General features: G+C 45.5%; 1 protein-coding gene across 1 annotated transcript in view; it reads right to left on the reverse strand.

Moving 5' to 3' along the window:
• LOC137625314 (uncharacterized) overlaps positions 1 to 24957 on the reverse strand; it is a 60504-nt gene that overhangs the window by 14783 nt on the left and 20764 nt on the right. Inside the window, exon 2 of the mRNA XM_068356147.1 lies at positions 22360 to 22540. Within this exon, the coding sequence (XP_068212248.1) occupies positions 22360 to 22531 (172 nt within the window). The 5' untranslated portion in view covers positions 22532 to 22540. The remainder of the gene's footprint in view (positions 1 to 22359; positions 22541 to 24957) is intronic.

Genomic DNA, 24957 nt, shown 5'->3' on the forward strand with positions numbered 1-24957 from the left:
GGTTCTCATGGCAAACTGGCGCTCTGGGACAAAAACCGTGTCTAAGTTGGTTCATAAGCATTGCTATTATCAGCGAATATCTATGAATTATAGTATTGCTATTATCAGCATATGTGATGCAATGCAAGACTCTAACAGCAGTGTTAGTAGCTTGACGTCCAACGCTCTTTGACTTTCCCATGGTAAGGGCGAGCGTTCTGGGAACGTCAACAGGGACGCTTGGGAGCTAACGCCTCTAGTTTCCTTTCGCCGATCGACATTCCTTCTCCCAGGGGTTGGGGAGCTGGGAAGAGGTCTAAGGCTAGGATAACAACGTCCACTGTGCTGAATAAATTCACTGCACTAATTTAGCACTGAAACTTGCACTTTTAAACTCTTACACAAAAGACCATAATTAGTCCTGCCCATTGTGAGAGATCTTACTCTTCTGCCAAGGGCTTGAATGAGAATGTAATATCGTCTCTAGTTCTTGCTATATAAATTGTAACAAAATATTTTTAATAAAATATTAAACTGATATTTTCATCATAAAATAAACTTTCAAACATACTTACCCGGTGGCCATATAAATATAACCACCGGGTAAGTCTTGTGTTTAAAAATAAATGTTTGAACACACTCACCCAGTAGTTATACATAACTACCAGTAAAGTTAAATGTTATAAATACTTACACGGAAGTTACATAAAACTACCGGGAAAGCTATATGTTATATGATTAAAATGAACAGATATAGGAATAACATATAAATATATGTAATCAACCCTTAATTCCTAAGGGTTCCCAAAAATAGTGATTCGTTATGATTAAAAAGAACAGATATAGCAATAACGTATACAGTGATACCTCTGGATACGAAAGTTTCTGCTTACGAAAAATTCAGGATGCGAAAAGTGATTAGAAGATTTTTATGCCCCAGGATACGGATAAAATTTCAGGATACAAAAACCTTACGAGATCCCAACTCTTCGCCGAGAGTAATTTTAAAAAGCGCGCGCCGCCTGACTTTGAACTTGGGTAGACTCACTTACAGCCTCCCGCTCACCCATTGGTTATCTCCCTACTCAGACGCTAGCTGACGCCATAAGATCCTGCTTTCCTATTGGTCGGCAACTATCCCAGCTTGCCTACGCACGGGCATTCATCTCTCTCTCTCTCTTTTCGTTCCAACCGCGGTATCGTTAACAGACATTGTGTGCTTTCGCTTGTTTGACTTAGTGTTAATATACAGTACATTCGTACGCCACGTGTTATCGTTAATAAACATTCGTTACTGTGCACTGTACTGCATTAGTGTTTACTATACATAGACTGTATATAACGTTACGTAGTGTATTATATTACGTATTACTGTAGCCATGAGTCCCAAGAATGTTGCCGAAGGAAAGAAGAAGAAGACGATGCTCTCGATGGAGACGAAACTTGAAATCGTTAAAAAGTACGAGTCTGGCATGCGTTTAAGTGCGATCGCCAAGGAGTATGGCTGGAATCCATCTACGATAGGCACCATCCTGAAGCAGAAGGCGGCCATAAAAGCAGCGGCACCTTCTAAGGGCGTCACTATTTTCTCCAACAAGAGAACCCACGTGCATGACGAGATGGAGAGGCTGCTTCTTGTGTAGATCAAGGACAAAGAGATCTCAGGAGACACCATCACTGAGACTACAATTTGCCAGAAGGCCTCCGCCATTTTCGGTGATCTCGTGCGTGCTCAGGCCGAAGGAGGAGCAGGAGAAGGAACATCCCAGCAGGAACCCCCAGAGTTCAAGGCTTCTCATGGGTGGTTCGAGAAGTTCAAGAAAAGGACTGGCATCCATTCAGTGGTACGGCATGGGGAGGCAGCCAGCTCGGACACGAAGGCCGCCGAAGCCTTTGTTAAAACGTTCGACGAGTTGACTCTGCAGGAAGGCTACAGTTCGCAGCAAGTTTTCAATTGCGACGAAACTGGGCTTTTCTGGAAGAAAATGCCTCGTCGGACGTTCATCACGGCGGAGGAGAAGAGGCTACCCGGACATAAGCCTATGAAGGACACGCTTACCCTTGCTTTTTGTGCAAACGCCAGTGGGGACTGCAAGATAAAGCCCCTGCTGGTGTACCATTCAGAAAATCCCCGAGCCTTCAAAGCTCACAAAGTCATTAAAGAGAACCTTCCCGTGATGTGGAAGGCGAATGCAAAAGCCTGGGTAACGAGGCAACTGTTCATTGATTGGGTGAATGTCTGCTTCGGTCCGACTGTCCAAAAATATTTGGAAGAAAACCGCCTCCCTATGAAATGTCTGCTGGTGTTGGACAATGCTCCAGCTCACCCTCCTGGCCTCGAGGAATATCTTCTGGCCGAGTATTCCTTCATAAAGGTCCTGTATCTACCGCCTAACACCACCCCTCTCCTCCAGCCCATGGACCAGCAAGTTATTTCTAATTTTAAAAAATTGTACACGAAGCATCTCTTCAAGAGATGTTTCCAAGTCACAGAGAGTACAAACCTCACTCTGCGTGAATTTTGGAAAGATCACTTCAACATCGTGATATGCCTCAAACTCATCGATCTTGCTTGGCAGGAAGTTTCGAGGCGTACCCTAAACTCATCTTGGAGGAAGCCGTGGCCTGATGCTGTCTCTGCACGAGACTTCGAGGGGTTCGGGAAGCCTGGAGGCGAAGCCGAGATCGTTGACGATCCTGAACCAATTCAGCAGTCTGAAGTGGCTGACATCGTACATCTTGGTACGTCCATGGGGCTGGAAGTTAGCGCGGAAGATATAGATGAACTTATCGAGGAGCACCACGAGGAGTTGACGACGGACGACCTGAAGGAGTTGGAGACGATGCAAGTGAGTGATGTTCAAGAGCAGTTCTCTAGCGGTGATGAGGAGGATGTTGCACCTTTGAAAACGGCAGACATCAAGGAAATTCTTGCATGTTTCCATAAAATGGCAGACTAAGTCGAAAAGGAACATCCAGAAAAAGTTAATACCAACCGTGCGCTTCAACACTGCAATGATGTTTGCCTAACGCATTTTAGAAATGTGTTGAAAAGTAGGCAGAAACAAGCTTCAATGGATAGTTTCTTATTAAAGAGGCCAGCGGTATTAGTAGGCCAAGACGAAGGTGAAAGTGAAGAAAAGAAACAGAAAAGAGGAAGGGATGAAGAATTAGAAGGTGAAAGTAAAGAAAAGAAACAGAAAAAAGAAAGTGATGAAGAAGTAGAAGGTGAAAGTAAAGAAAAGAAACAGAAAAAAGAAAGTGACGAAGAAGTAGAAGAGATTTAGAAAATATGAAAAACGTAAAGTTATAAAAAAGCAAAAAAAAAATTCAATTTTAAGTTTTATGTTACCGTTAAGTGTTAAAGTAATTTTTTCTTTCGTTTTATAGTTTTCCATACGTAATGTTAAGTGTTAATTATTTCTGCCATTTTTTTATTTAGTAAAGTTTAAGTGTTAATGTGTTAAGTGTGTAAATTACTGTACGTAGTCTGTCACTTGTTACGTTTTCTGCCTTATGCCATCCTCTTCTGCCGCGACTTCGCTATCGGACATCGACTCAATCAAAAGGTAAGTTTCAACTTTTTTGTTACACTAATTAACTGTAACCTTTTTTTCAGAGTGTACAGGTATCAATCCTTAATTTAGGTGTACGTACAGGTAACAATACACCTTCACTGATCTAAATGCTTTACGTACATACAGTACCGTAACTTTTATACAGTAGTAAAGAAAACGGACCGTTTTCTTTGGGCTTGGGGGGGATAACTTGGCTATAACTACATTATTGAATAATCTCATAGTGGTTTCTGGAATGGATTAGGCTATTTTTAACGGTTGTGTTAATTATTGAATGATAGAAATGGCTGCATTGCATGTTTATTACTACAGTTTAGCGTGTTTATGAAAGAAAAGGTGACTTTTTATAAGGCTTGGAACGGATTAGGCTATTTACATGTAAAACGCGACTCAGGATACGAGAATATCAGGATACGAAACCGCATCCTGAACAGATTACTTTCGTATCCTGAGGCATCACTGTATATATAATTGTAAACAACCCTTCAATCTTAAGGGTTCCCAAAAATAGTGATTTGCTACACTTTAAAATTGGAACATATATATGAATATACCACTAATACTAGAATTCCCAATATCGAAAAGAAAATAAACAACGATACCAAGACATGATGGGACTGCATCGATTGTCATGAGAACTACGCAGCGCAAAATTAACAATACGCTAGTTTCATTTAATCTTTGAAAATAGATCGATGATTTAAAGAACGAATACTAAAAGGACTAATATTTTCTTAAAAATTTTTACATTAAAAGTTAAAAACTTATTGTAAGATAGAATTCCCTTTCATTCTTTACAAGAAAAAGCAAATAAAAGAATTTTGTAAGACATACATCGTAGTACAATGTAGATTACGTCACACGATTGTGACGTCATAGAGTTGGCGGAAAGTATCTCTGCCATCATGTTTTAAAAAGTAGGTTCGTTTGTTTTACAGTAGGGGGAAAAACTCCCAATCCTACCTCTTTTAAGATACGAACAAAGTTAAAACACTAACACTCAGTAAAAATAAAACCCAACCAGCGAAGGCTAAAAGTAAATTGTACATCACCAAGATAACTGTAATATACAGGATACAGCGAGTGAAAAATCCAACGATGTTGCCGCTACGGCGGCAGAGAAGATATGAGGGAACAGGACGCACTGGTAGTACACCTGGCTATCCAATCGGCGAGAGTTTTGAATTTTCTGCCGTGACGTCAGAGACGTAAGCTATATATATAACTGCTAGGTAAGTCTTATGTTTAAAAAGGCAGTTTAGGGATCCTGAACCCCTCTGCTGGTGCCTGTTTCCCTTCTTCCGCAGGGCGCGCTGGAATGCGTTTGCGGGGAGGGGAATGAGGCGATGGTGACATTCCCGGGTGTAGCTCCTGCGCCCGTGCCTGTTGGCACGCATGTGCTTGCGCGGAAGAATATTGGTGTGTACACAGGCGAAAATTAGCACGCAGGCGAGTGGTGACGCGCGGGCAAGAGCTGGCGCGCTGGTGAGAGCTGGCACGCTGGCGAGAACTGGCACGCTGGCGAGTGTTGGCGCGTGCGCGTGGGAGAGACCTGGTGCGCATGAGAGCGGGGATGTTTAGGAAAGCGCTGGCGCACAGGTGAGCCCTGGATTGTGCGTGGGTTGCACGTGCACGCAGGCGTGTGAAGGTGCGTGCGTGCAGGTGTGTGATGGCGTGCGCGCAGGTGTGTGATGGCGTGCGCGCAGACAAGTGCTGGCACATAGGAACTCGTTGACGCGCAGATGAGTACTGGTGCGTAGGAGAGAGTTGGTGCGCTGGCTCTAGGGAGAGTGCTGTCGTGCAGGAGAGCACTGGCACATATGTGAGTGTTGCCGCGCAAGAGAGTGCTGGCGCATAGGAGATCTTGAGCGCGTAGAAGATTGCTAACGTGCAGGAGATCGTGGGCGCCCAGGAGGGCGCTGGCGCGTGGGCGACCCAGGGCGTGTGAGCACAGCGTGTTCGCAGGCGAACGTGGGCGCGTGGGTGCAGGGCGCGCAGGAGAGCATAGGCGCATAGGCGCATGATGTTGCTGCCGTCTATGAGGGCGAGCAGGTGAAGGGGCGTGCCGAACCACTGTAGAGCGCTGACGCGCAGGCTGTGAATAACGAGCTGCTGGTGAGCACTGATGTCGTGTAGGTTGGCAAGCTGCAGGGCGATGGCGCGCAGTTGCACACTTTGGTAGAGCCTCAATATGCTTTACCGGGGACAGGAATGGTGATGGAAGGTCGGCAGGTCGGCAGGTCTGAAGGGTGGATGGTCAGGAGGTGGGATGTGCCCTATGTAAGGGCGAGCATCCACCGATGGGGATCGCGAACAATCCACAGAGAGGTCCAGGACTGAAGTCACAGGACTAGTAGCAGGAGCAGTGTCGGTCGAAGGTCAGACGACTGCAGCGGAGGCTCCTTTGCAAGAGAACGGTTGCGACGATGAAGCAGACAAACTAAAGAGGTGGCTCTTCACTGATGGTGAAGGGAGACCTCTAAGGTGAAGTAGAGGGCGAGCTTTCTGATGAAGGCGCCCTCTGGGGGCCATTGGATCAGCAAGCTGACCGTGCACTGCAGCAGTTCTCCGAAGAGGAGTCTCTATGAGTGAACTCCCCCGAGGGAGAGAAACACTCGCAGGAGAGACAGACGTTGGACTTAGTTTTCCCCTCGAAGGATGTTCAGGAAAGGGGGAACTAAGTCGGCAGCAACCGCTGGAGAGTCTTGAGGGGCAGAGGAGTCGGATGACATGAAGTGTGACACCTCTGACACTACAACGTCAACGAGGGCCAGAGGATCTACAGTACCTCTGACGGCGACGATGACTGCTGAACAGAAGCACCCATACGGATGAACTGCAGCAAAGCTTCCTTGGAGGGAGAACCCGTGAGCCCCAAGGAAGACCAAATCTGCAACAAAGGGGTTAGTGACAAGGCCTCGCCCAGGGGGGAGAGGTGGGGCTGCTTCGCTAGGGGAAGCAACACCATCTCTCTCGAGGACCGGGGTTGGCTGACATTAACTTGGTCTACGCTACTACTCGACAGTCTCTTGTAAGAGGCTGAACGAGTAGGAGTTTCGGAGGAGGGTCGGGAGACGGAAGAAGAGGCCTTGGGTTTTCCTCCCTTCTTCGAAGCAGAAATATCCCGCTTGGACTTCTTCTCCCGCCGTCGCCCAAACCTCTCCCACTGGGAGGAAGACCACTCACTACACTCATTACACTTATTTACACTATCACACCGTTGACCTCTGCATATAGGACAAAGGGCTGAGGATCTGTCTCCACCGCTGACATAAATGTTCCACAAGGGCGGCCGGAGAGTCCAGGACAGGTGCGCATGGTCGCAGAAGTCAACTTCACAAACACATACTAGAGAAAAGAAAAAGCAAAAAGACAGATTAATGGCTGCCAATATACGGCGAGGATGAAGAGCGGCAACGTCCGTTCACCATCTGAGCCGAAAGCAAAGTGAGATTAATCACAAGTGTGTGAGGGGGGGTGGTAGCAAGCTAGCCTCCCCTACCCCCCCCCCCCCTAACTAGCGGTATGGGTAGTTAACCCTCGCTAAATTTTAATGGCTCGTCATTTCAGCTACGCCGAAAGTAATACCCCTATTAAATAGCGTGGTTTGTATTCCAGTTACGGAACAATAACTATTTAATCATATAATTTCCTTTAATATTAGAGGATGCTGTATATAATTTACTTATGTTTATTGTTTATTTCATTATAACCCTAATTTCCCTTCATTCTCTCATTACATTAATTTTTTTTTTCTACATTTATCTTAATGTTGCAGTTATTTACACTGTCACACAGAAAACCTCCTCAACCATTTCATGAACTCTCTCAACTAATGGGTGTGTTAGATATTTTTATACCCTTCCTCCTCCTTACAGTACAGTACACCCAATTTCCCCAAACATAATCCTCCCCCTTTCTTCCTCTTCCCTAACTGAGTGAGCATAGAGATTCCATTTAAGAGAATTTGTTTGCGAGAGAAATCCTTTTATTATAACTTTATTTGTTAATGAAAAAATAGCATTTTTATAAAGAAAGATATAAAGATATAACAACATTATACTGCACTAACATAAAATCAATGTGTAGAATATAGAAATCCACCTTAAATTACCTTTTTGGACTATGAAAAAGCCTTTGATAGTGTGCACCAGCCAATTTTGTGTAGAGTCCTGCGTTATTATGGAGTTCCTCTTAAATATGTAAATTTGATTAAGTCTGTCCATGAGCATAGCAAGTGCAAAGTTAATGTTAGTGGAGTCCTATCAAATGAATTTCCAGTGAACAGTGGCGTACTCCAAGGGAAAGTGTTGTCACCTTTTATCCTCCTCATGGATTTTGTCATGCATAGAAAAGTTTAGGATGGTGAAGAAATAGACTGGATTGGTAAAAGGGAATTAGCTGATCTAGAGTATGCTGATGGTGCTGTCCTTATTAGCATATTACCACAGGATTTCCAATGCTTGCTTACCAGAATGCATGAAATATCACATGAGGTTGGGCTCAAGATAGATAGAAGAAAGACAGAGATGATGAGAATGGAATATGCAATGGAAGATGAAATATCACTAGAAGGAGAAAGGATTCATGAGGGAGAATCACTTAAATATTTAGGAACTATGATCTCTAATATAGGGTCTTTAGAACTGGAGTTTACTAAAAGCCTGAAAAAAGCAAATCAGACAGTGGGTAGATTAACTAAAATTTGGAAATCTAATCACCTGAAAATACATATAAAAATCAGGCTATATACCAGTTTAGTGAGATCGGTGTTACTGTATGAACACGAATCGTGGTATGACAAAGGGGCAATATCCAACAGATTTTGTAGATTTGAGCACAAAGCCTTCAAAAGAATATTGGGAGTTAACTGGCAGGACAAGATCAGAAATGAAACTATAAGAGAAATTACTTGAGTGCCATAATGTTGATGAGATCATGGTGAGGGGTAGATAGACATGGTTTGGGAATGCCCTTAACACTCCCCAAGAAAAATTAGTTCACCAAACTTTTAACTGGGCTCCATAAGCCATTAGAAGAGTTGGAAGACCCAGGCCTACATGGCTGAGGACTATGAAGTGTAAAGTAGGAGATAATGAATTGAGAAGTATTGATTTAAAAGATCAAGATAGAGATGACTAGCAAAATCTAATCGAGGCCCTTTGCATTTGCATCAATTGGCATAGGAGGAAATGATGATGATGAACATAAAATCCAAATTCCTTTTAATAATTTGTAATTCTCATAACAATACAAACCAAAGTCCCTTAAAAGTAGTATGATTTCATCAAAGCTGTAACGGCTGTTAACATTTAATGAGGTAGTTACAAATAACAGCTGCTGGCGAAAAAGCCCAGCCCATCCTTTAGTCAGCCATTCACGCACTTAAGCCTGAGAATTGTGGAATGGTTGAGGTGGGAAGTATAACAAAGAACTAATTTTTGTATAGTTAGGAAAAACACAAATTACTTTTGTGATTTGTTCCTACACGAATAGACACACCCATCCGTTGATAGGGGAGAAAGCTCCCATGAACTGAAATCTGGCTAATTTAATTTAACCAGAAAATGACAGGACACTTAATTCCATATATAAGTGAAGGTGATGACTCTTGCCAACCTCTTAACAATCAGAGCATAATGTTACAAGGGTTAGGTCAGGCCTATAGCCAGGGTAAATGATAACCAGTCACAGGAGAACCAATATCCTTGTATTGGATATATTTTGCGAGTGTACAGTACTGTATACGCAAGAAGATATCGATCTGCATACATTCTATCCACTCTTCCTCTCATCTGGGAAGATAGGGGAGATATTTCTTAAAAGACCTAGTCCAAAATTAAAAGTTTCTCAGTTATGAAGCTTACTGGCATCTGATGTCTGGTCTAGCTAAATTAAAAGTTACTCAGTTATGAAGCTTACTGGCTTCTGATGTGTGGTCTAGCTCATAGTGGCCACAGCTGCTGCATCCCCCAAGAGAGGAAGAAGAAAGATGGATAGCATGATAGTAATTCTACACATTGAAACTGCCATTTTGGATGAGTTGCAATTTGTCTCGAGAGAGCTAGACTGGCTCCATAATCTATCAAGCAGGCACTACAGGACCAACGGTAAAGGTACCCAAGGGTAATGGGAGATAAAAAAAATTAGTATTAGTAGACTCCTTTCTAAACACCTAAACCACTGACAGGTTCTTCCCTGAGGGATAAGGAGAACCCGATATCCCTAACTTCGTGAGTCCATGCCCGAGTCGGATCTCCAACTTCTGTCTTAATCTTGAAGCAACTGCCTCTCATAGGAGGCCAGGGTCAGCCAGTTGTCGAGATACTTCAAAAGATGTATCCCGTTTGAGAGAACCCAACTTGAGACCAGCGTTACCACTCATGTGAACACTTCGGGAACAATGGATAGTCCCAAAGCACAAGAATTTGAACGAGTACACAACTCCATAGAGGATAAAAAGCAGATTTGATAAGAGACTTAACCTTAGGAAGAAGGATGCCCCTATGAACCAAAATCTGGCTGGTTTAACTTCCCTGCACCTGCATCAGAGTACAGGTGATATTCCTGTCATTCATTCCCCTAATGGTCTGAGTACAGATGTTACAGGAGTTAGGTTAGGCCCATACTAAGTGGAACTGGTGAAGGGTCACAGGCAAATCTATATCCTCGAACAGGTTATCTTGTCTGAATGCACTGTAGATATGAGAAATGGATTTGTATACATTATATTTATTCTCTCCCTCGTCTCGGAGGATGGGGGAAATACTTCTAACCAAATCTTGCTCAATTGTGAAGCTTACAAGCATCTGACATTTAATCTAGTCCAGCTCATAACGGCCACAATAGCTTCACCCATAAAAGAGGAGGAAGAAAGGTGAATGGAAAGCCAATCATCCTATCTTTGATTCTAGTATTAAGTCAAAACAGTTATCTATCTTAAAAGTGACATATCTTGTCCCATGAGGGAGCTGGCTATAAAAGCTGTTGAGTAGCCATCACCCGACCAAAAATAAAGGTATCCAAGGATTTCTGGATATACTTACATAGGTAATGGGCAGTAGAAGGTTGTCTGGCATTTCCAGACTTCTGCCTTCAAAGCTGTGACACTGACAGATTCTTCCTGAAAGCTAAAGTTGAGCTAATACCCCTGACTTTGTGAACCATTGCCTGAGATAGCCTTTCAATTGCATAATTGGTTGAAAGAGAGGTATGAATGGTGGTCCTCCTGGTGCTAAGAAAGTTTTTCTGGTGCTCAGGCATGAGGTGCTGTAGAGCCCTCACAGGATAGAGAGGATGTCATTCTGATTTCTGCTAGATGCCTCTTGGAGAGAAGAGATTGAACCTAGTATCATGGACTACTGTGTTCTGGGTCTTAGCCATAAACTCAGGACCAAAAGTAAAGAAAACCTCCTTCTAGACATAAGAATAACTTATGACATACGATATGCCATGAGGCCAGCCAACTCGATTTGCAGACGACAGGCCTAGCAGGAAGACAGTCTTGAATGTCAGGTTCATGACTGATGCCCATCTCAAAGACTCACATAGGCCATGCATAAGACATCTGAGAACCGGGTAACATCCCATTCCAGGGGCCCGAGATCCCTGGTTGGATGAGACAGTTTAAAGCTCCTCATGTGCATAAACATTTTCCACAAGGAGGAAACGTCTAAACCCTTCAGTTTGGAGATCTGGGTCAAAGCTGAGAGATAGCCTTTCACAGCAGAAACTGAGAAGATTGAGTAGAGCCAGAAGAAAAGAAGCTATAGAGCTGCTTTGGCATCAAGCTTAGGCTTCAACAGCTCTGATACCAAAGAATACCTCTTAAGAGTTCTTTTTACTCTTTTGGCAAACTCCAACAACTGCAAGAGGAAGGGATAACTGTGAACAATAATACCCTCAGAAAAAGAGATCACATATAGCGAAGATCAACATCAGGTTTCCAGATTTACCTGGACAAAATTGCATTTCAGCACACTTTGCCATTTCACTTAAGAGAGAAAAATAAAGATTAATATGGCCAAGATTGAGGAAATAGCAAGACTATGTCTACAAAGTTTGCGGCTTAAGTCAAAAGCTAGAGTCTAGTTGATTGATGGTAGCCAGTACATACAGTAGTTATAAATGCTTTGCTGAATCTGTAGTGGATGTTCCAGCTTTGCTGAAGTCATACAGTACTCCTATTAAAGGCCGACAGTTTGTATTATTGTACTGTAGGAACAAATAAGATTGGATTCACGATGCAGCCACCAAGTTGTACTACAGCCCTCAATGTGTAGAATATAGAAATCCACTTTAAAATACCTTTTTGGACTATGAAAAAGCCTTTGATAGTGTGCACCGGCCAATTTTGTGGAGAGTCCTGCATTATTATGGAGTTCCTCTTAAATATGTAAATTTGATTAAGTCTGTCCATGAGCATAGCAAGTGCAAAGTTAATGTTAGTGGAGTCCCATCAAATAAATTTTCAGTGAACAGTGGAGTACTCCAAGGGAATGTGTTGTCACCTTTTATCCTCCTCATGGATTTTGTAATGCATAGAAAAGTTTGGGATGGTGGAGAAGAAATGGACTGGATTGGTAAAAGGAAATTAGCTGACCTAGAGTATGCTGATGATGCTATCCTTATTAGCAGAACACCACAGGATTTCCAATGCTTGCTTACCAGAATGCATGAAATATCACATGAAGTAGGGCTCATGACAGATAGAGGAAGACAGAGATGATGAGAACGGAATATGTAATGGAAGATGAAATATCACTGGAAGGAGAAAGGATTAATGAGGGAGAATCACTTAAATATTTAGGAACTATGATCCCTAATATAGGGTCTTTAAAATTGGAGTTTAATAAAAGATTAAAAAAAGCAAATAATTCAATGGGTAGATTAAGTAAAATTTGGAAATCTAATCACCTGAAAATACATTTAGAAATCTGGCAATATATCAGTTTAGTGAGATCGGTGTTACTGTATGAACAGAGTCATGGTATGATAATAGGGCAATATCCAACAGATTTTGTGGATTTGAGAACACAGCCCTTAAGTCTGAGAATTGTGGAATGGTTGAGGTGGGAAATGTAACAAAACACTAAGTTTTGTATAGTTAGGAAAAACACAAATTACTTTAAAATTTTGTGATTTGTTCCAACACAAATAGAGACAACCATCCTTTGATAAGAGACTCATTAAGAGAGGAAGAAGAAAGAGGGATAGCATGAAAGTCATTCTCCCTTTCATTGAAACCGTCATTTTGGATGAGTTGCAATTTGTCTCGAGAGAGACAGACTGGCTCCATAATCTATCAACCAGGCACTACAGGACCAATGGTAAAGGTACCCAAGGGTAATGGGAGGTAAAGAAAATAAAAAATTTTAAGTAATTTTTATTTTTCCTAACATACTTACCGAGAACTACTTTCTTAGGAGTTACCTGTAATCTCCTCTCTACCAACCAGAGTTTTGTGTAGGATACCCTAAAACCCGATTTCTATGGAGGGCTATCTCGGGCGTAAGAGAACGTGCCCCGAGGGTAGCTTTTGCGCTAGGTCGAGGTCCGCCTGGGTCCTGACCGTCAGTAAGTTCTTCGGATGTTGCACAATCCTCGCAAGGGCAGAGAGGCACTCGGGGAAGGAAGGGAGGGCCATTACCCGAAAGTAGTTCTCGGTAAGTATGTTAGGAAAAATAAAAATTACTTAAAATTTTTGATTTGTTCCAACACGAATACTTACCTCGAACTACTTTCTTAGGAGACTTACACTTTAGGAGGCGGGAGTGCCTTTCTGACTTTCAGACCCAGTAAGCGGAAGCCAAGAGGCCTAGGTATAAACGAAAAATACTAGGAAAACGGACGATAGGGTAACTACACAAAGAGCTCACGTTAGTGTCTAAGTACTCACCCTTTGAAAAACTTTTCTGATGTTGAATCCAGTAACGTAGTTGAGGAGAAACGTGTTATCCAATGGTTACAAGAGGGTTCTCTCTGATAAGGATAGGGAACAACGGGGAATAGGGTGAAAGGAAACGAACCTGTGTCTCCCGGTTTGCTATCCACGATTGATCCTGGGGCTTTTACCGTTAAACCACTTGGAGAGCGGAGATGACTGTTCCAATGGAGAACCCGTCTAAGGACTTCCTCGAGTAGTCCTTGAGGTAATGGGCAGTAAAGGTTGACTGGTTAGACCAGGTACCTGCTCGAAGAATCTGACCCACTGCCATGTTTTTCTCAAAGGCTAAGGACGTACTCAGACCCCTGATGTCATGGGGTTTGGGGATGCCTGGCAAGGCCAGAGCTTCTTCCCTGTAGGCCCTGGCAATAACCTGTCTCAACCAGAAGGAAATGGTGTTCTTGGATACCTGTTTCTTAGTAACACCCGTGGAGACGAAAAGGCTCTTGATGCCTGGCCGGAGATAAGCCGTCCTTTCAAGGTATTTTCTAACGGCACGGACCGGGCATAATTTCAAATCCTCAGCCTTCCCCGTCCTAGGTATGGCTGGCAGAGAGAAACCTTCGAATTTAGGGTCCCAGACAGCTGGATTCTGGGTCTTTGCCACAAAAGAGGGAACGAACTTGAAAGATATTTCCTTCCACCCCCTCGAATTAGAGACGTCATAAGACAGCCCATGGATCTCCCCTACCCTTTTAGCGGAAGCCAAGGCCAGCAAAAAGACTGTCTTGAGAGTGAGATCCCTGTCTACGATATCTTTCATTGGTTCGAAGGGGGGGGCCACTTAACATCTTCAGGACCCTCGCTAAGTCCCACTAAGGCACCCTAACTGCCTGTGGGGGGGCAGGACTGCTCGAAGCTTCTGACAAGCATCGAGATGTGCCTAGAGGAACCCAGGTCGATGCCCTTCAGGAGGAAGACTTGACCCAAGGCGGCTCGTACTCCTTTTATGGCTGGGATTAACATTCCTATTTTGTCCCTGAGATATACCAGAAAATCCGCTATGTCTGGGACCGAGGCTTTGAGGGGTTTAATGTGCTTCGAAGCGCACCACTTCGTGAAGGAGGCCCACTTAGCTTGGTAGACCGCTGCCGACGACCTTCTCAGGTATAGTGACATCCTCTTAGCAGTAGCTGATGAATATCCCTCCTTCTTCAGGAGTCGCTCGATAGTCTCCAGGCGTGAAGACGCAGAGACTGTGGGTTGTCGTGAAATCTGAGAAAATTAGGTTGTTGTAGAAGGTCTGCCCTGTCAGGGAGTGGCCACGGAGGTTGACTCGCCAGGTCTTTTAGGTCTGCGAACCACTCTCTCTCCGGCCACCAAGGCGATACCAAAGTCATCCTTAAGTTCTGGGCAGTCCTTACTCTGTTGAGTACAGTACCTGCCTTATCAACGTGAAGGGGGGAAAAGCGTACACGTCTAGGTTGTCCCACCTGTGCTGAAAGGCATCCTCCAAGGCTGCCTTCGGGTCTGGGACAGGAGAACAATACACGGGAAGTTGCGCGTTCAGTTTGGTTGCAAAGAGGTCCAACACCGGGGAACCCCAACGTTGGATGATGAGCTTGGCTACTTCTGGAAGGAGGGACCATTCTGTCCCTACTATTTGACCCATCCTGCTGAGACCGTCGGCCAGCACGTTCTTTTTCCCGGGGATGAACCTTGCTAATAACACAACCTGGTTCGTTTCTGCCCAATCTAGAATCTCTAGGGCGAGATCACACAATTCCCTTGACTTCAGACCTCCTTGTTTCTTTATGTACGCTACCACTGTGGCGTTGTCGCACATCAACGCCACAGAGTTTCCCCTTAGTAGATCTACGAAGTGTAGGCAAGCTTTCTGGACTGCCTTCAACTCTAGGACATTGATGTGTAGGCTCTTTTCCCCTTCCATCCAGGTTCCTCTCCTGGTTGGAGGCGTCTGTGAACAGAAGTAACTCGGGAGGGTCGTTCGTGAAGGGCATCCCCTTGAGCGAGTTCGATCGGCAATGCCACCATTCCAGGGAGGGCATTGTGTTTGGTAGGACTGGGATTAGTTCTTGTTGCAAGTCCAGTTGGCACCAGAGGTTCTTCAGGTTCCATTGGACAGTTCTGAGCCTGATTCTCCCCTGGGGAACCAGTTTCTCCAACGACACCAGATGCCCTATTAGTCTTTGCCAGTCCTTCGCTCTCCTGGGTTGCCCCGACAGGAACGGACGAAGGATCTCCCTCAGATTGTTTATTCTGTCTTCCGAAGGAAATGCTTTTCCCAGAAGGGTATCTAGTGTCATCCCCAAATAGGTCATTCTGGTGGAGGGGGATAGGTTCGATTTTTCCGGGTTGATCACGATACCCAGATCCTTGCAAAACTGGAGAAGTTTCATCCCTTGCTCTTCCAAGACGTCCTTCGAGGAGGAAAGAAGCAACCAGTTGTCCAGGTACCGGATGAGGCGAATGCCTCGTTCGTGAGCCCACACTGAGACTGTCGTGAAGACTCTCGTGAATACCTGGGGCGCTGTTGCCAATCCGAAGCAAAGGGTCTTGAATTGCAGGATCTGGGTACCCCATTTCACTCGGAGAAACTTTCGACTCGAGGGGTGGACCGGAATTTGGAAGTAAGCGTCCTTGAGGTCTATGGTCATCATGTAATCTTTCTCTCTCAAGGACAGCATGACTGACTTCGGGGTGTCCATTTTGAAGTCTGTCTTCCTTATGAATTTGTTGAGGGCCGACAGATCTATAACCGGCCTCCACCCCCCTGTCGCTTTTTCCACCAGGAACAGACGACTGTAGAAACCTGGACCTGGGTGTAGGATCTCCTCCATGGCGCCCTTCTCCAACATGGAGGACACCTCCTCTTGAAGGGCGGCTCTCTTCAACGGATCCTTGGGAACCAGCCACTCCGACCGGCTGGCCGGAATTAGAGGGGGGGGTTCCGCTAAGAACGGAAGCCTGTAGCCCTCCTTCAGTACGGACACTGTCCAGGGCTCTGCTGCGTGAGCTTTCCATGCTTGCCAATATAGTCTGAGGCATCCCCCAACCTGAGGCTTGGGCAGGGATAGGGGTCTCTCACTCTATCTCCTCCTGGAGAAGCGGCCTGAACGGCCTCTGCTGGAGGAAGAATAACCTGTTCTAAAGGAGGCTGAAGCTGCTGGGGCTCCTCTACGGGGGGGCTGAGGCGCTGAGGCCCAGGAGGAAGAAGGAGCTTCTAGCTTCGCCATGCTAGGAGAGGCCTGAGACGTCGCGGCACTGTCTGAGATTGACCTCTTGTAGGGCGGTCTCCTTACTGGCGTAGGCCTGGGCGTGTTTAAATCTTTCCTTTTGGACACTTTCTCCATGATAGTTTCCAAGTCCTTCAAGGGGAACAAGGAGTCACCCCACAAAGGAAGGCTCCTCATGGCCCTCGCCTCTCTGTCTGGGACCTTTCGGGACACCTTTGCCAGGACGGTGTCTCTCTTGCGAAGCACCCAATTCGCGGTCACGGCGAGGGACTGGTAAGTCAGGAACTTAAGCGTCTTGCCACCGGAGGTGATAAGTTCCCTCAGGAGACTTTGCTGTTCCGGGTCTGTGGGGTCAAAGGTAGCTTGCACCCCTACTAAGGTGGAAGCCCACCAGTCTAGCCAAGAGGAGACATGTACCAGGTCCCTAGACATTTCCTCCATCATCGCAGCCTCCGATGGAGAAAAACAGACTGGGGCTGAAGAGGCTCTGTCTTCCGAGACGCCCTGTCCCAGAATGTCGAGAGAAGGTTCTACTTTGCAGGCTCCCGGCCGTCGTCCTTCTGGTACATAGACCTTGCTCTGCGTTTTGAGCCCCTGGAGTAACTTAGAAGAGCTCTGAGTCTTGGGGGCTTCGGCATTACCTGCCACCCCTCTATCCACGTGCTCCTGTCCAAGGACGAGATCCCGGGCTACAGGAAGGGCCAGGGAGGTTTTTGGCTGGACAGGGGCCTGCATCAGCCGGATAAGGCTGGACCTCCAATAGTCTTCGTCGGTAGCTGCTGGTTCCTCAATCTTGTGATGCCTCCTGATTAGGCCAATCACTCTTCTATAGGCCGAGTCCTCCGTCGGGGAACCCTCTCTACCGTCGACCGAAGCTTCGGCTTGAGCCCGGGGAGCCGGGTCACCGGGCACCCCCACCGGGCGCCTTGGTCCTGGTACAACAGGAACTCCCCTGCAGAGGTACTGGTCCTCCCCGGCGGAGGTCTCCGCACCAGGGGCGGGGGTTAGGACAGGCATCGCCGAACCGGCGAGGACTAGCGTCCGATCCAGTTCCCTGGAGGACGAGGACGCGGTTCCCGTGGGCTGACCCGACAGCGGGAACCGTTCCTTAAAGTTCGAGGGCCGCACCAGGCGGGCTGGTTCGGCCAGGCTGCCCGTAAGGAAGCGCGGTTCCCCCCGCTGGGCGGGGTGAACCGGCGGCTTCGCGGTCTTACGCCTTCCTGCCGAGTCCTTCTCGCGTTTCTCCCTGCGAGGGTCATAACTATGCTTGGAGGATGGTCTCCTTGGCGAGAACTCCCTGGACCGCCGGTCCGGGGAACACTGTATCTCCGACACACGGGGTACGAAAACCCAATCGCCATCGGGTGACCTACTCCTCCTATGTTTCCTTCGTGGAGAACGGGAGCGCCTCCTGCTGTACCTGGAACGTGACCTTGAGCGGGAACGCCTGCTCCTGGACCGCTCTCTCCGACGCCGATGTCTTCTTCTGGCTTCTTCTCCCGACGAGAAAGACTCCTCCGAAGAGCCTGACGTCACTGTACCTACCGTACGACGGGCGGGAGCGGGGACCGCGGGGGACTTCGCGACTCGTTGTGTACCCGAGGTAGAGAGTTGCAGGAAGGCTTCAGGGACTTCCGTGAGAGGGGTTGGAAACGAGGGTTGGCGCCCAACATTAGGGAACCAGGAATCCAGGCCCTCTTCCATCCGCATAGGGGACCTACCTGGTGTCTTAGGAAGCTTCCAACCGAAGGCATCACTCCCTGCGGAACCTAACTTACCCTGGTTATCGCCGCCTGCCGAAGAACCTGAAACACAGGCCCACGAAGGGGGCGAAGACACAGAAATAACATTGCCACCCCACAAGGGGTCATCGGAGGAAACGTGCCCCCCAAGCACAAGGGCCGAGTCTCCAGAGCTCCCTGACACAGCACTACCGGGCTCCTCAATAGCCCGAGAAGGCCCCGCAACCCCCACTTCACATTCACCAGAATCCTGGGGAAGAACGCTCGGTTCTTTCCCCACGATGGACTTACCTCGTCCCCTACTCTGGGTAGGGGAAGGAGAGACAGAAGCCCCGTCGGACCGTTCACTGGGCGACGGTAGCGGCGAAGAAACACTAGCTTTCCTGGGTGAACGCTTCGACGCTTTCCTCTTTTTCGTGCCGTAACACACCCACTGAATATCACTTCAACCAACACACTCGAGGCACGTATCCGACGACCAACAAACTTTGCCCCTACAAAAAGAGCAAAGGGAGTGAGGGCCCACTTCAGGTTTGGAGAGGAACGCTCCACACGATTTTCCGGCTCTAGGCCCAGGACAACGGCGGATCTGCTCCATAACGCACAAACACGAGACACAGGAACGCAGGGAATCAAAGGAATACACTTGGGAAGCACAAGGAAGGGTAGTGAACACACAGGAACACAAGGGATGGGCACAAGTTACCACGCGGTAAACACGTGGGACACACGCGGCGCACACTAAGGGTCGAGAGAGAACGAGAGCAACACGTCGCAACCAGAGAACTTACTGACGGTCACGACCCAGGCGGACCTCGACCTAGCTCAAAAGCTACCCTCGGGGCACGTTCTCTTACGCCCGAGATAGCCCTCCATAGAAAACGGGTTTTAGGGTATCCTACACAAAACTCTGGTCGGTAGAGAGGAGATTACAGGTAACTCCTAAGAAAGTAGTTCGAGGTAAGTATTCGTGTTGGAACAAATCAGCATTAGTAAACTCCTGTCTAAACACCTAAACCACTAACAGGTTCATCCCTGAGGGATAAGGAGGACCCGATATCCCTAACTTGTAAGGCCTTGCCCAAGTTGGATCTCCAACTCCTGTCTTGATCCTGAAGCAACTGCCTCTTGGAGGAGGCCAAGGTCAGCCAGTTGTCGAGATACTTCAAAAGATGTATCCTGTTTGAGAGGGCCCAAGGTGAGACCAGCGTAACCACTCATGTGAACACTTTGGGAACAATGGATAGTCCAAAGCACAAGAATTTGAACGAGTACACAACTCCATAGAGGACAGAAAGCAGATTTAATAAGAGACTCATCCTTAGGAAGAAGGATGCCCCTATGAACCAAAATCTGGCTGGTTTACCTTTCCTGCACCTACATCAGAGTAAAGGTGATACTCCTGTCATTCATCCCCTAATGATCTGAGTACAGGTGTCACAGCACAGGTGTTAGGTTAGGCCCATACTAAGAGGAAGTGGTAAAGGGTCACAGGCAAACCTATATCCTTGTACAGGGTATGTTGCCTGAATGCACTGTAGATATGAGAAATTGATTTGTATACATTCTATTCATCCTCCACCTTGTCTCCGAGGAAGGGGGAAATACTTCTAAACAAATCTTGTATGAAAAAAAACTTTGCTCAGTTGTGAAGCTTACGAGCATCTGATATCTGGTTCAGCTCATAACAGCCACAACTGCTACATTCCTAAAAGAGGAGGAGGAAAGAAGAGTAGAAAGCCAGTCATCCTATCTTTGATTCTAGTATTAAGTCAAAACAGTTATGTATCTTAAAAAAGACACATCTTGTACCATGAGGGAGCTGGCTATAAAAGCTCTTGAGTAGCCATCATCTGACCAAGAGTAAAGGTATCCAAGGATTTCTCAGTATACTTTCATTGGTAATAGGCAGTAAAAGGTTGTCTGGCATTTCCAGACTTCTGCCTTCAAAACCTGTGACACTGACAGGTTCTTCCTGAAAGCTAAAGTTGAGCTAATACCCCTGACTTCGTGAACCATTGCCTGAGATAGCCTTTCAATTGCATAATTGGTTGAAAGAGAGGTATGAATGGTGGTCCTCCTGGTGCTAAGAAAGTTTTTCTGGTGCTCAGGCATGAGGTGCTGTAGAGCCCTCACAGGATAGAGAGAGGAAGTCATTCTGATTTCTGCTGGATGCCTCTTGGGGAGAAGGGATTGAGAAGGACCTGAACCTAGTATCATGGACCACTAGGTTCTGGGTCTTGGCCATAAACTCAGGAACAAAATTAAGGAAAACCTCCTTCTATCCATGCGAATGACTTATGACATACAACATGCCATGAGGCCGGCTAACTCGCTTTGCAGACGACAGGGCTAGAAGGAAGACAGTCTTGAATGTCAGGTCCATGACTGATGCCCATTTCAAAGGCTCATATGGGGCATGCATCAGAGATCTGAGAAGGGGTAAGATCCCACTCCAGGGCCCAAGATCCCAGGGTGGATGAGACTGTTTAAGGCTCCTCATAAGCATAAACATTTTCTACAAGGAGGAAAGGTCTAAACCCTTTAGTCTGTGTTTAAAGCTCCTCATAAGCATAAACATTTCCCACAAGGAGGAAAGGTCTGAACCCTTCAGTCTGAAGATCTGGGTCAAAGCTGAGTGATAACCTTTCACAGCAGAGGCTGAGAAGATTGAGTGGATCAAGCTTAGGCTTTGACACCTCTGATACCAGGTAGTAGGTTGGCCAGGGCACCAGACATCCATTGAGATACTACGGCTAGAGAGTTATGGGGTCTTTTGACTAGCCAGACAGTACTACATTGGATCCTTCTCTCAGGTTACGGTTCACTTTCCCTTTGTCTACGCACACACACACCGAATAGTCTGGCCTATTCTTTACTTTACAAATTCTCCTCTGTCCTCATACACCTGGCAACACTGAAATTACCATACAATTCCTCTTCTCTCAAGGGTTTAACTACTGCACTGTAATTGTTCAGTGGCCTCTTTCCTCTTGGTAAGGGTAGAAGAGACTCTTTAGCTATGGTAAGCTGCTCTTCTAGGAGAAGGACACTCCAAAATCAAACCATTGTTCTCTAGTCTTGGGTAGTGCCATAGCCTCTGTACCATGGTCTTCCACTGTCTTGGGTTAGAGTTCTCTTGCTTGAGGGTACACTTGGGCACACTATTCTATACTATTTTCCTTCTTGTTTTGTTAAAATTTTTATAGTTTATATAGGAGATATTTCTTTTGGTGTTTTTACTGTTCTTCATTTTTCCTTGTTTCGTTTCCTCACTGGGCTATTTTCCATGTTGGAGCCACTGGAATTGTAGCATTCTGCTTTTCCAATTAGACTTGTAGCTTAGCAAGCAATAATAATAATAATAATACCTCTTAGAGTTCTGTTTACTTTTGACAAACTCCAACAAATGCAAGAGGAGGGGATAACTGTGAACAATAATGCCCTCAGAAGAAAGAACACATATAGCGAGGATCAACATCAGGTTTCCACATAAATCTGCCACACTTTTTCTTAGGTTTACCTGGACAAAATCCCATTTCAGCACACTTTGCCATTTCACTGAAGAGAGAAAATTAAAAAGATTAATACGGCCAAGAATGAGGAGATAGCAAGACTATGTCTGTAAAGTTTGTGGCTGAAGTCAAAAGCTAGAGTCTAGTTGATTGATGGGTAGCCAGTACGTACAGTAGTTATAATTACTTTGATGAATCTGTAACGGATGTGTTCCAGCTTTGCTGAAATACTCCCATTAAAGGATGACAGTTTGTATTATTGTATTGTAGGAACAAATAAGTTTGGATTCACGATACAGCCATCAAGTCGTACTACAGCCCTCTTTAGCATAAAAATACAGTAAAAAAAAAAATCTCTATAAATATCTAATGTCAACATCCTGAGAGAGAAAATGACTGTACCAGTTTCTATACTGTGAGCGGACCTCATCCCTGTTTCCGATATAATCTCAGGGACTTCATGGGACGTAATACTCTGCAAAACCTCTGGATCGGTAGTGAAATCTTCATCCTCAACTTTGATAGGTCTACTTGCACTTGCAGTTATAGTAAGTTTACCTGTACCTTCATCCATTTTTCAACTCTACAAATAAAAAGAGAAAACATCATTTATGAATAACAAAATTGATTCTTTCATGACGTACGTAATGGTTATGAAAATGGATTTTCATTATAAAATGAAATTTTATTGCATACTTACCGAACAATTATATAGCTGTAGGTACCCTACGACGGCAGACAATAGATTCAAAACTACCGCGGTGGCGCCGCCATCGCTGATGCAGGTAACATCATCTCCCTCCACTCAAAGGAGCTACAGGTACAACTGTCCAGGTAACATCAATTCGTTCTGCCCAGCCATCCACTAGTGGGGAGGAGGGAGGGCTTTAATTAATAATTGTTCGGTAAGTATGCAATAAAATTTCATTTTATAATGAAAATCCATTTTTATTACAGTGTCTTACCGAACAATTATATAGCTGATTACCCATTGCCTCTGGTTGGTGCTCATCTTACATAGTAGAGGACATGGAATATGACTAATGATTGCCTCTACATGCAGTGGAAGATCCTCGTAGTCATGGTGTTCACCGCTGACTTAACGAAGATACAACAAAATATTGCCCTTGCCCTGGGCTAAGACCAGAAAATAACCAACATAAAAAAACTGTCACCTACACCGAAATAAAAACCTTTACCCACCAAAACTAACACTAAAATGACTGGTGAGTACTCCAGGTACATTGTACCCCCAGACTTCCCTTTAACTCGTCAACCTTGATACAAGGTGAAAAATAGGTTAATAGAGGGAGCAACCCCCATGTCGTTCCTCCCAACACCATGCCAGCTACCGAAAGCGGACCGAGAGACTTACAATCTTCAAACACTGTCTCGATTTCTTTCAAATAATGCGTCGCAGACACTGATTTAGACCTCCAATAGGTACTTCGCAGGATAGAGGATAGTGACAAGTGTCGAAAAGCGAGAGAAGTCGCTACCACTCAAACTTCGTGTGCTTTCACTCTCAATAAAGGAAACACTGCGTCGTTAGTTTGAGAATGTGCTTCCACAATTAATTCTCTCAGAAAAAAGGAAATAGCGTTTTTCGAGAGGGGACGAGAGGGATTTTTAACAGAGCACCATAAACGATTCGACTGACCTCTAATTTTCTCTGCTCTACGGATGTAATATCTTAATGCCCGTAAGGGACACAAGAGTCGTTCTTCTTCTTCCTGGCCTATCAAGTCTGTTAGGTTTTTTAAAACAGTTACGTGGCCACGGATTAAAAGGGTTTTAATTTTTTGTGAGAAAATTGAGTTCTACAGAGCAAACTGCATCGCCTTGAGAAAATCTCACTTTTTTGTCCATGCGTGTAGCTCGCTAACTCTTCTAGCTGATGCCAATGCAACTAAAAATAACGTCTTCTTGGTGAGATTCCTCATAGACGAAGAAAGTAACGGTTCAAAGGGAGGACCCGAAAGCCGTTTGAGAACTATATCGAGATTCCATGCTATCGAGCCCTTTGACGATTTGGAAGTCTCGAACGATTTAATTAGATCAGAAAGATCACTATTTGTGGATAGGTCTAGTCCTCTGTGTTTAAAGACTGAAGCCAGCATCGCTCTGTATCCCTTAATAGTTGAAGGCGCTAAACGCTTAACGTCCCTTAAGAAAAGAAGGAAATCAGCTATTTCGTTCACAGATGTTTCAGAAGAAGAGACTTTAGTCTGTCTACACCATCTTCGAAACACTCCCCATTTAGACTGATATAGTCTGTTAGAAGAAACTCGTCTACAGTTCGCTATAGCTTCTGCAGCTCGTTTCAAAAAACCTTTCGCTCGGATGAGACTCCTGACAGTTTGTATCCTGTCAGTGCCAGAGCGGATAATCCTTGGTGGAATCTTTCGAAGTGTGGTTTTCTGAGTAGACATTTCTTTAACGGAAGAAGTCTGGGGAAGTCTACGAGCAAGTCAAGGAGATCTGGGAACCATTCTTTTCTTGGCTAGAATGGAGCGACTAGTGTCAGAGAAACATTTTCGTGGAATGTCACTTTGTTCAGCACCTTTCTTATTAGGCCGAATGGGGGAAAAGCGTACGCTTCCAGGCCCGACCAGTCTAGTAACATCGCATCGACTGACCATGTAAGAGGATCCGGGACTGGGGAGCAAAACAGCGGAAGGCGGTTGTTCTTCGAGGTTGCAAAGAGATCTATCATCAGTTTTCCCCAAAGTTTCAACAGGTCTAAGCAGACCTTTGCATCGAGAGTCCATTCTAATGGCAGTACTTGATGACGGCGACTTAGTCGGTCCGCCAACACGTTCATTTTCCCTTGAAGAAATCAAGGGATCAGCATAACCTGAAATTTTTTTGCCCAAAGCAGCAGATCTTTTGCAAGGTTGTAAAGGGTAAAGGAGTGCGTTCCCCCTTGTTTCCTGATGTAGAAAAGTGCTGTCGAGTTGTCTCCATGAACTGCTACCACCTGTCCCGTCACGAGATGAG

This window comes from Palaemon carinicauda, chromosome 2 (genome assembly GCF_036898095.1).
Source record: "Palaemon carinicauda isolate YSFRI2023 chromosome 2, ASM3689809v2, whole genome shotgun sequence".
Lineage (NCBI taxonomy): Eukaryota > Metazoa > Arthropoda > Malacostraca > Decapoda > Palaemonidae > Palaemon > Palaemon carinicauda.